Source organism: Ceratina calcarata, unplaced genomic scaffold, assembly GCF_001652005.2.
Source record: "Ceratina calcarata isolate Rehan_Ccalc_2016 unplaced genomic scaffold, ASM165200v1 scaffold125, whole genome shotgun sequence".
Classification (NCBI taxonomy): domain Eukaryota; kingdom Metazoa; phylum Arthropoda; class Insecta; order Hymenoptera; family Apidae; genus Ceratina; species Ceratina calcarata.
In genome coordinates, this window is record NW_017133515.1 from 399278 (window position 1) to 410901 (window position 11624).

Here is an 11624-nt window from a genome sequence, read left to right on the forward strand (position 1 = left end):
GTTCTGAAAGCTTTGCATTCATTTTAAGATAGAAGAATTTCTTTTATGGTATAATACCATTTCGCAATACTGTAATTGGCAAAGAGAGATATTCTGATTTTCATAAGTTACGCAGTCACAGCTGAGAAATGGTAAGTACGATATTTGAAATCATGAAAATATATGCGTAAACATATACTTTTACAATTATAACTGTACGAATTTATGTAAGAAGCTCTTCTTTCATACCAAAATAATTTAAGATAAGTCCCATAGGGGTGCGTTCTACTATTCCCATACCCTCTATTTTGTTAACCAATTTGTTCTTCAAGTTCCTCAACCTCAGTGATGCATGTACAAAAGTAACTGAAATATAAATGATAAATTATAGTCAGTCCAATGAAATTGATCCAACATTTTTATATTTTCACATAGAAAACGTACCGCAGAAGGATAATAGAACGCCAAACAGTATAAAGAGAACTGAGTACACAGTAAACAGAATATAGACAATAAGAGCAATGGTAAGAATTACTCCAACCTGAGGATAAGCTTTCTTGAATTTAAGCAACTGTTCTTTTTCATTAAACAAGTACATGCAGTAAATCCATATTGCTCCCATTGTTGATATACCTACAATTCCCTTCATAGGATGGACCGATCTGGACAATGAAAAATATATTATACGAAACCTACAAAGTTGGTAAGAGAAAATAATATATCGTTTCTAATGTACTTACACTACGACAAGTATAATAGCGATCCACAGGTAAAGATAATTGGTTTGATAATAAATAAGATTACTGACCACTCTATTGCCCCATTTTTCTAAATCCCTTACATTGGGAATTTGAAAGCGTGATGGTTCCAAAAGAAAATCGTTCAAACCACGAAGTGGTGGCAGCTCCCAGCCCTCTTTTGTGTCCAAACCCTTTGGTGTCTTTATTTTATCCATTATTACAGTAAGTCAGAATTTTAATTGGAATTAAAAGACGAGATCCTTATCAATAAACATCGGTCGTTCTCTTGGTATTTTTGGACGATGACGACTAAAGCCGGATGTCGCACTAGCTTCGTGAAACCGACACGACAGTTCTGTTCGGAAACAATTAACTGTATGAGTAGATTAGTCGAAATGTGTTGTTAGAAAACAAAATTGGACGTTACGTCTTATAATCTTCAAAGACTTTCACATCGCACAAAACAATAGCATTAGCTTATATTTTAATAGATACAGATATCTAAGTATAGTACCTAGTTAATTAAGTATTCACTTATCTGCTGTGTATGTATATTATTCGTATGTAACTGAGCAACGAGATTGACTTTAAATTCTTTCACTGTGCCACACCAAGAGCCAATTCTCGAAAGGGTCAAAGGGTTGCACCATTAGTTGTTACAGACAAGATATATATTTGTGTGTATAACATCGATGAGTGTAACCGTCCCGCACCCCGCCAAGGCCGCTAAGTGACCTCCAATTCCAAGTACCATCGTTCCATCTGCCTTACTCCATCCCTATTCGCTTCTTCACGAATCATGTCACACCATTTACCCTTTGTTGCCCTTTGTGCCCTTTGTGTGCCACATGGTTTGAATATTCTGTACCTCAATAAATCAGGCATTACTGATAGATTTTCTTATTGATTTCTGACGTTTAATACTCCCGTTACGTTCAAATGTTATTTATTTGAAATTTCGCATATGTTCGCTGGTACTTCGAAGTAATACCAAGTGGAGAACTGCAGTTGTGGTCTAAATAAGTCAATTTGTCTTCGAATTATAATTTTCATTTAGTACCCCAGTCACCATCGCAATTTGTCAGGTAGCAATCAATGCAACATAAAATCCGCGAGAATAAAATGAAATAAAGAATATATTTATTCAAAATTGAAAATGAATACAACTTCTATCGCCAAAAGTGAAAGATATTAATATGTACAAAATATTCATGTTCGTTTATTACAAGGCTGTACCTTCAAAAATAAGTTTACAATTTCTGTAGCTTCTTCGAAAGCAATTAAAGAAATAAAATACAAATTACCATTGTTCTATGCTCACATCTTTGAACTAAAATCTTGAAACTAAGAATTACACGTGGAGTTTGATATTTACTAACGACTGCTAACGAATAAAGAAACATGTAACTATCATGGAAATGTGAATACAATTCAAAGAGTAGAACGATCGTTTACGATTTCTAATTTCTACGTGTTACAATTAATCTTACAATTGTTTTGTCGCATATATTTATATACGTAAAAATTATAATACAACGTATACAGTAGTTTAAAAAAAAAGAAAGTTTATTATTTATTTGCGAAATCGTAAACTTTTAAGCTGTACACATTTCAGTCTGCTCGAAGGTTTGTAGCCGTATTTATTGTAATTTTGCTTCTTCCTTCGCTTTCCAGAGGATCAGCTCCATACAAGCAATGGCATCCTCTTTGCTGTCGTGTCCGCCAACTGTAAAATATCGGGAAAATTAAAATGTCTATTTGATCAGAAATGCTGTGATGAGTGAACGTCTCTTTACTGACCATCATTTTGAATAATTTTTCTTAAATATTCTGAACAAAGATTTTTTAATGCCCTCTTTTGTGGATATCCATTCTTGTGGGGAAACATCACGCTTGTATCTACTACAGTATCGTGCAAAAGCCGCAAGGCTTTTAAATCACTTTCGAGACTGTGGCCCACTAATATAGTTTTTTCTGAGAACATTGTTAGCAGCGTTGCCTGAACGTCTAACAACGATGTCGTCGTGTTTTTCATATTCTCTTCCGTAATCCCAGAAAACCTGTGTAATCATATGCAGAGATATATATATTTAGATGAAAGAAAAGGAAAAAAATGAAAATAAAAGATATACGTTTCGTTAAATTTTATGTTACCTTGTATTGTAATCGATTATAGTATTTTGAGGTTTGACCAATGTCTCGTATGCTACATTGCAATCTTCATCAATGACTGTTATCCTAGTTAATTCCAATCCTTGCGTCGTATAACACATCTCACAATCCAGTGCATACACTCCTTGTTCCTCGGTAGGCGCGTCTTAAAATAAACAAGACAATATATAATCAAATGAATACGTAATAGGGGTATAGGTAATACTTCAAGCTACAAATTACTTTTGGGAAAAGTTTTTACGTAGCCACGGAGGTTTTCGTAATCTACGTAATCCCAAACGTGAGTTCTCGCATCGCAGCAACCTGTTGCAGAACCATATTGTTGGCAACAACTGTATTTGCTTTCACCTCTGATCGTGAACTTTCTACCCCAATGATATATGCAGTTTTGAGATTGTACAGCAAGTCCTTGCTTATCGACCATGTAACTTTGACCGCATCGACAACAAATCCTTTCGTTAGGCACTTTTGACAGAACACTTTGATTGCGTGAATTAATTACGTAGACTTTCGCGCGGCCCTAGAATGAGTCGGAATCAAGTATCGTTCAATGAATATATAATTTTATTTTTTCGCAACGCTCTTTACGTTCAATTACTTACCTTTTGACCGTCTGGATGCGGCCGAGGAAATCCATTATCTCGAAGCTGCTGTTCCGTCATTATCCATTTCTTCATCATATTGTAAAGAGCCGTCCCTTTAAATTCCGTTACAGATCTCTTTGTCCTGAGAACACTCCAGGAACCCTTTGACTTTCCGGCAAGTACCGCCTCATGGGATACAATACTGCTACTCGATGGCATTGCCGCTACATTATTTTCTATAGAAGAATTTTGTTCAACTTCTTTCCTCAACCTATGCGCAGCAAGCATACACGAATTTTTATAAACAGCTAATGCTTTGCATCTTTCGTGACAAGCGTACTCTTCTTTAGTAGCACGTTGTGCCGCGTCCTCGGCATTAGTATAAATTAATACGCACACATCGTGCATCATGTTTAAATAATATTGACGAACGTTTAAAGGAAACTTTTGCGTGGCCACTTGTAACGGTTCAGGGCGCATCAATTGAGGAATCTGAAAGACGAAACATTTTTATATTGTTACAATACAAATATACACGGTCATATAGAAACAGATTTAGAATAATAATACGGACTACTTGTGGAACATGAGCAACGCGTACACCACTTTTCGTTGTTTGTGCAGCCGTTTTACAATTATCCATTGCTTTTGCTTCCATCATCTTTCCTGCATTTTCTGTCACTTTTCTTTTTTCTATCGTCAGAGACTTGGCGTATGGTACGTGAGCAATTCTAATACGACCTACAGAAAACACCGTCGAACAAAATAAGCCTCGAAATATGTTTGCGTATTTAAAAAGAATAAGATGATTGTATTACCATTTCCATTCAATTTGATGTCATTGCTTCCTATCGTTTCGGTACAATTTCTCCGAATATCTTTCGGAACGCTGATGCTTGAACAAGTTGTCTTTTCTGCTACATCTCGCATTAAACGCCACCTTTCATACATTTTTTGGTGGGGATTTACAGATTTTTTCACTTGTGGAGTGAGCCCAATTTGCCTTGTAACGCACGTGGCTGCCGATGGATGTGCTACCCTCTTTTTGCCAATCTCTTCGTTCTGTTCCTTTTGTTTTTCGTCCTCGTTTTCACGCAACGTCGAAGTTTCCGTTGGCTTTAACCGTTTCGGTACTTGATATTCCTTGTGAAAACATTTCCAATATAAAGATTAATACATTCTAAATACATTTTGTCGATGTAGTTCCAACAAAATCAATTTACTATGCATACCTGAAATATTTTTAAGCATTCTTCTTGTACGTCATGATCCGAATCGGATGTACTGAAGAGTGCATCGTCAATTATACTACTGTAACAATTATCATTCACGTCGTCATCGTCATTCATCGAATCCAGACGAACATTGTCCAAAGAGTTTGCGGATTTGTCGATTGAATTTCTTTCATTTCTTCTCTCCACATATTTATCATCAGACTTCCGATTTGTTCTTAAATGTTCACTACTTTTATCTGTTTTACTTTTTTCACTCTTTGAATGCTCATGTCGCTTATCCGATCTGTGATGATCTCCTTTTTTATCGCTTTTACTTTTCTGTCTACTTTCATTCTTCTCCTTATCCCGTTCTTTTTCTTTATGCTTATCATGATCTTTGCTTCTCCTTTTATCTTTATCGTATTTTTTGTCTTTTACGTCTTTACTACTTTCACGCTTCGAATGGTTTCTATCCTTACTCTTATCTTTACTTTTGCTATGAGAGGTAGAATGCGATCGTTCACTCGATTCGTGTTTATTCTTGTACTTTTTATGAGATGAACTATGATCTTTTTGATTCTTTTTTTCGGTTTTATCCTTCCTCGCGCTTTTATGTTCTTTTATATCCTTAACGGCATCTTTTTCTACATTTTCTTCCGATACTTTTCGATCTGTATCGCGCTGAGGAAACGCGCTCACAGTTTCTTCGCTTTTCGGAATCTTATTGCTCGGCTTATTTTTATTATACCGGTCGTTAATGCAGTCTATGCGCTGGAGATCGTTCGAGCACTTGAATTGCTCAAAATACCGATGGGATTCTTTCTGCATAAACGACGTTACGCGATCGTTAGATGCAATACTGATTTTGCTCGTTTCTTCGCTCTTGGCTTGATTATTGCTATCATCTTCTTCGTCATCAGAGAATTTCGGTTCTATGTCTGTGAAAGAATCTTGAGACACTTCGCTAGGCGGTTGTACATCGCAAGTAGTTCGTGCACACGCGAGTGCTTCGTCCATCATATCATAGTCAGCCTCGATCTGATCCAGGGGGGATCCATTTAATTCGTCAGCCGTCTTTAACGGAGCTTTTATTTTCTTCGGTACATACTCTTCTCTTCTTTTCTTACTCCTTGGGTAATAAGCTTCTTTAAGCTTAAACAAATAGTCATTTGAGCTGCCATCCTTACATGAATTCGAATTTGACGAACATGAATCTGACTTGAACGTCGGTATGTAACTTTGTATGGAATCTCGAGTTTCTGAATTAACTATCACAGTGGGCTTGTATTTAACTTCGACATTTTGAGATTCTGAAGATTCGGTACCAATATTTAACCAAGGTTTAATTCCATCCGGAGAACATTTACGTTTCACAGCTACTCTACTCTCCCTGGTTGGCATGTAAGATACGATTGGTATATGACGTTTTTTAAGTTCTGCAATTGGCGTCGGATTATAAACACATGGAAGTGGTTTGTTCACAGCCAATGGCTCTGTTCTTTTCTCTCCTGTGTTAACACTGACGTTATCTAATGTACTGGATGATCCGGGTGTCAAAGTAGGTTTCAGTCCTTCGACTACTTGAGAAACGACATTTTCACAAGAAAGATTATCTATGTCTGAGACAGTTCGAGTACCAAGAACCTTTTGAACAGCTTCTGTCACTAATTGTTGTAAAACGTCTGAACTTGATGCTACTATCGCGTTGGTTTTCGATCCTTCAACCTGATCCGCGGAACGATTTTCCACTGCTTCAGTTGCCTCCACGGCAACTCCAGCATCTTCTGGAATAACATTTCACGTCGTCAAATTTCAACATGCCTCTTGAAACTCCTTTTTATGGTTTTACGAAACATAAACAAAAAATGATGGATCCTTCAACTTACCTCGTTTTGAATGCCTAAAATGACAATAAGGTCTTTCGCACGTTCCATTATCGTAAAATGGACAGTTGATAGTTTTAAAGTAACCAGTCGAGGGCAACATAACTACTTCATTGCGTTTTGTTCTTCCGATCGCTCATTCTTCGAGCAGAAATTGTCGTAGAGAAGTGTCGTGCGAGATCATTGACTTTTTAAGCAAGACCGAAGTTTCTTCAACTTCCTTTGTACATCGAATACGAAACCTCTCTACACGTAGTCCTCATGTATTTGGCGAGTACCCAATGGGGACGCATGAGTTTTTCTAAGACGCATCGTAAACGTGAACAAATGCAAATTTGAAACGAACTGAATCGTATCGAAACACAACGAGGGCGCAGGTTATGTGTTATTAACTTCTATGCTATGTTATTTGCATGGATGTATTTGTAGATATTATGTGTTGTTCACTATTCGTTGTTGGACGTGTATCTATGTATATATGTAAGGTCGGGTTCAGAGTTCAGAGCTCGGAGAATGGTTGGGAAAATGTAGGTATTTGTCAAATGGTTGACTAGGCTCACGGGACGCTACGAAAAACTCAATGATTCATTTACGGACTTTCATTTAAAGGAATCATCGATCGTAAAATGCGAATATATAAACTATTATCACCGAGGATTAGGATATCTCTTTGGTGCTATTACATAGATATATTTTTATTAATCGTGTTTTAAATTTTTTTTCACATAATCTCAGATCTTCATCGATCGCAAATCTAGCTCGCTAATTTTTAAAAAAGATGGCACGATTCCTTCGGCCACGCAAAATTATTCCAATGTACGTTCTGCAAATTTCAAGTCACATTACGAACGATTTCAATTGGAAAAAAACAGCTGTAACATATACATAGATCGCACTTTATTCTTTCGTTAACTGTGAAGAAAAATTTCACTTCTCTCTTACACAATTGAATGAACCTTTATGTTTTCTATAATCTCGGGATATGGATCACAAATGATACGTACATAACGAGTTAGACAATTATATAAATATATGTACTGATATATTTTTAAATATACTATAACAAAATAGTACAAAATACAACAAGCGTTTTAGCAACATGGCCATTACTAAATCAACCACAGTATGCCAACAACAATTGATTTATGCACGTATCTATGTACTATGTAACATAACGTCCTTCTCGTGTAATAATTACCTATTAAAGATTATCTTATCGCGCTGAAATCTTATATGATAACGGCAATGAATAACTCGTTTGCGCAGATAAAATTGATCATTAGTTCATCGCGAATGGACGATTAATTGCTCTTCTTGTGCGTTTTCGTTTTCTGTTGTAAACGATGGTAATTCCGCTTTGGTAGCCAATTGCAAAGCATGGAACCACCTAAAATATATCTACCTATGAGTAACCGATCGAATCGTAAGGGATGCGAATCAACGAAAGTACTTACTTTTGTTTGTCTTCATCTGACGATGCTTGTAAGTAATAACTTTTTCTGGAATGATGCATTTTAAGCGCTTTAGGCCTGTCCTTCGAACTTAACGGATCTTCCTCTGGTAAATGAATACCGTCAGTAACAAGGAAACCAGGCATAGGAGTCGCCGTTATAGCCATATTTTCAGATTCCGATTTAAACGTATATAAAACGAAGTCTACGTGTAACGCGAACCATCGTCGTGTCCAAGGTTTGCTCGGTTGAGTTTTCAACATGAGATATCCAGATATGACGGACGACGCGCTTGCTGAAACTTGTAATAAAGTTGGTATTGGACCGGTCGGCGATGTCGAAGAGGGAGACTTATTGAGCGATTGTGTCAAGGCCGCATGACACAGACGACAAACCCTCATATTCTTATTATCTTCGAACAATAACTTTTGATTGGAACATTTACCGCAAACAACCTATTAACGATATAACGATAAAATGTACATAGTTGCATAAATTGGGATAAGATAATAACATTCTTCATTCTGTAATTATTGAAGTTTCGATAAAGTTGCGAACTGTTTCCGAACAAATATACTCACTATTCCACAGGCTCTGCAATTGTGCTTTCTTCTCATTACAGAGAAAATTACATCGCATATCATACATCTAGATATATCATCAGTCTTCACAACGAGCGTTTTAACGTCTCCGGTTTTTAGGCTCGCTTTCCTTTTCATCATTTCTTGCATGGTTTCGAACAGTGCCTCTAACCACGCTGTTTTTTCTTCGGCTGCATGCGTGTACAATTCTACGCTTTTATATGCGTCCCTTATGTAAAATGAATTTGCCGTTTCGAGATTGTCACCTTCGATTACATTTAAATTTTCGATAAGAAATTTAGCTCTTAACCGATATAAGGGCCCGGGTATCAATCTTATCGAACAAAGCAGTAAAAGATCACTAAACTGCAAAACAGAAAAAAGAAAAGAGAGAACTCTTCGATTATTAAAGTTCAATAAGTACACTCGCTTCTTTATATTTGGTATTAATAATAGTTTAACGGTAGATATATCAATTTTATTGTTCTTTACGTACCAAAAATAAATGACGTTCTTGGTGATCACCGCTCCTCGCTGAAATTTTAACGATACGACCCTCTTTTACAAGTTCCCGCGTGGCACTGACTAGATCCGTCGTGTCGTATATGTTTTCTTGTATTTCGAGAAGCTTTTTGAACTTGTCAATCTTCTTCATTGCATCGTTCGAGTGATTAGCAGCAGTAGATACTAAATCCAATGCCTCTACGAGAAAGAAAGCCGTGTCTGTTCGTTTCATTCTATGATTATAATCGTCGCCATTTAAGGACGTCTATTTAAACGTGCCCCGTTTAATAGAGGTTTAAATAGAAGTCGATCCTTGCTAGACGCGCATTATTTTATGCGCGGAAGTAATTCATCGAATCGAAAGATCCTTACTTTTGGTGTCCTCGTAATCAGCACTTTCCTCTGTTAGGTTCTTTAAATAATCTTTCAGAAGGAGTTGATATCTTGGTAACCTTTGTATTGGACTCAACATATGATGAGGCAGTGATAATTTGGCGCATTCGTCCATCTTTTGAATCTCGTTGATGACCGCAGCGAATCTGGGAATCTTCACTTGAAGGCTCTGTATCAGGTTCATTGCGTAGTCGAAATTTTTCACGTATTCAGTATACATCTTAAGAAATGGAGCAAAGTTTTTCATTATATCTCCGATTCTGGAGTCCGTTTCCCAATTTTCCATTCTGTGTTGAAGTTGAGGCAGTAAAAAATCGTTGTGAAATTTGTAAATTGACTTGATATTGGAGAACATGTGTTGAACCGTCTCTGGAGGGAACATAGGATGCGCTCTATTCTCTTGGTCGATTTTGAATTGGAACACCTGATCAATCAATCGCAAAACTCTAACGTAATTTTCTTCAGTGGCCAACAGTTCTTCGGCAACTCGACGTGCTCTTTTGCTTTTCGAATCTTGATGATCTGTTCCATCGTCTGCTTTCAATTCTGAATCATGATCTACCGTCGTTACTGCCGAATTCGTTTCCGACGATTTCACCCCATCAGATTCTTCTTCACTTTCGGACTCGCTTATTGTATAGGACTCTGTTGTATACCTGTAAGTACGTACATAATATAAAACACGGATTAAGAATCGAAACTTTTCTTTTTTGTAAAGAAATAGGCGAAAGTAATAACTTACCTACTACTTCTATATTCTAATACACTATGCGATACTCGTACGAATGGTACTTGCTCGGAGTTCTCTTCATTTTCTGCTTCGGTCTCAACACTCTCCGTGGAATCTTCGGTTGACATTATGAAGGATCGAAATCCTGGGAAGCCTCCGAACGAAGCGATTTTACGAAACGAATGTCCATTATAGTTCTGTTGCTTTTTACTATCTATACTTGTATCAGAATTTCGAGAATCATTGGTTTGCAATTCGTTCAATTTCTTCGAGTCTGATTCTTTGCTCGTCGCATGATCAGGCTCCAATTCAGTGTAAAAGGTGCTGTTCGATGTTTGTGGTTTTGACGCAAACATCTTAAGGGTTTTACTAAAGTCAATTCTTTCTGTTGACTTTAGAAACAGCCTGGTCGTCCAAAGCGAGGCGTCCGGTGGTTGATCCTGCTGCATCCTAAATATGAATTCGATTAAGTAAAATAAACTGCAGTGCGTATATCAAAAATATAGAATTTTATTTTGTAATGATAATTAACGTGGGTAAATCAAAAGGAGACAAGATACCTCATGTCTCTTACCTGTATGCAATCTAACTACTTCACTTATCAAATACATTGCATTCAAGGTAATCAATCTTAACTGATAAAACCTACGAGAGGTTGGTTGCATTACATGTCCATGTATACATGTATGCACAGTACTTGCACATTATTATAAATGTATCGACAGTATAAATTATGTAACTGCGTGAAATTCAATTTATTTTTTTAATGCACAACTTTAGACCACCCGAGGCAGAGTAGTATCAATTTGCGAACTTAGGCCAGTTATTTTAATGTCCCGTTTAGACGGTTCCTCACGAATTTTTCTTTCATCTTTGCATTTGGTTCACTGGATTAAGAAAACCTTGTTAGCGACGTTAACAATAATTGGCAAGAATAACGACAAAATTTTACTTACGAAATTTCAGTTTAACATTTCGATTACAGAATTGTAATAGTATTTATGACTGACAACACTAATATGTCCTGCTAACACAGTGTCGTGGGACGTCGTGGTCGTGTATGTAATTTAGTGCATACGGGGTGAACCGATGAAAGAACTGCTATTCGAAACAAAACCCATCTTTTAGACCTGCTTCACAAGTATTGTAACTACTACTAATCTTTCCTTCTCGACGTACATAAAGATATCTGTTTAAGAAGTCTTATCAAATGCAAAGATTAGAGAGATGATTTGAATAAAATCAATACATGTTATTTCCAATTGTTGCTTTTAATAAGTCACCCTATATAATTGTATTACGTACTTGTGCGAACGTAGATACATACACCCACTCTTCAAGGATCGTATAATTTATCCCGCACGGCTCGCTACCCCTCTTTTTCGCCCGTATT

The 11624-nt window shown here is 36.8% G+C and overlaps 3 protein-coding genes across 4 annotated transcripts in view; all 3 read right to left on the reverse strand.

Moving 5' to 3' along the window:
- Jwa (PRA1 family protein Jwa) overlaps positions 1 to 1611 on the reverse strand; it is a 3667-nt gene extending 2056 nt beyond the window's left edge. The window contains exons 1-4 of one of the 2 annotated variants that reach the window (XM_018028337.2): positions 1234 to 1611; positions 720 to 1074; positions 424 to 641; positions 229 to 345 (exon numbers count right to left, since the gene is read on the reverse strand). In XM_018028337.2, the coding sequence (XP_017883826.1) occupies positions 229 to 345; positions 424 to 641; positions 720 to 934 (550 nt within the window). In that variant the 5' untranslated portion in view covers positions 935 to 1074; positions 1234 to 1611. The other variant, XM_026815537.1, reaches the window with a different exon arrangement.
- Positions 1612 to 1837: 226 nt separating this feature from the next.
- On the reverse strand, positions 1838 to 7862 carry LOC108627287 (RNA exonuclease 1 homolog). Its single transcript, XM_018028472.2, has 10 exons — positions 7771 to 7862; positions 6576 to 7395; positions 4708 to 6473; positions 4294 to 4618; positions 4050 to 4216; positions 3494 to 3967; positions 3114 to 3411; positions 2874 to 3036; positions 2520 to 2779; positions 1838 to 2445 (listed from the first exon to the last, which is right to left on the reverse strand). Exons 2-10 carry the CDS (start codon positions 6673 to 6675, stop codon positions 2360 to 2362), a joined length of 3639 nt encoding a protein of 1212 aa, XP_017883961.1. The 5' UTR covers positions 6676 to 7395; positions 7771 to 7862; the 3' UTR covers positions 1838 to 2359.
- On the reverse strand, positions 7448 to 11382 carry LOC108627328 (FYVE, RhoGEF and PH domain-containing protein 4). The gene is made up of 8 exons (XM_018028521.2): positions 11188 to 11382; positions 10806 to 11118; positions 10244 to 10681; positions 9481 to 10157; positions 9101 to 9306; positions 8605 to 8970; positions 8027 to 8478; positions 7448 to 7959 (listed from the first exon to the last, which is right to left on the reverse strand). Exons 3-8 carry the CDS (start codon positions 10678 to 10680, stop codon positions 7857 to 7859), a joined length of 2241 nt encoding a protein of 746 aa, XP_017884010.1. The 5' UTR covers position 10681; positions 10806 to 11118; positions 11188 to 11382; the 3' UTR covers positions 7448 to 7856.
- Between the last annotated feature and the right edge of the window lie 242 nt (positions 11383 to 11624).

Bases quoted from the DNA above. Each gene is read 5' to 3' on its own strand.
- LOC108627287 (XM_018028472.2), bottom strand. From the start codon at position 6,675: ATGTTGCCCTCGACTGGTTACTTTAAAACTATCAACTGTCCATTTTAC. The intron at 6,474-6,575 runs GTAAGTTGAAGG...ATGTTATTCCAG, and splicing joins TTTTAGGCATTCAAAACGAG to AAGATGCTGGAGTTGCCGTG. The intron at 2,780-2,873 runs GTAACATAAAAT...ATGATTACACAG, and splicing joins ATAATCGATTACAATACAAG to GTTTTCTGGGATTACGGAAG.
- LOC108627328 (XM_018028521.2), bottom strand. From the start codon at position 10,680: ATGCAGCAGGATCAACCACCGGACGCCTCGCTTTGGACGACCAGGCTG. The intron at 8,971-9,100 runs GTACGTAAAGAA...TCTGTTTTGCAG, and splicing joins AAGAACGTCATTTATTTTTG to TTTAGTGATCTTTTACTGCT. The intron at 7,960-8,026 runs GTAAGTACTTTC...GATATATTTTAG, and splicing joins TCAGATGAAGACAAACAAAA to GTGGTTCCATGCTTTGCAAT.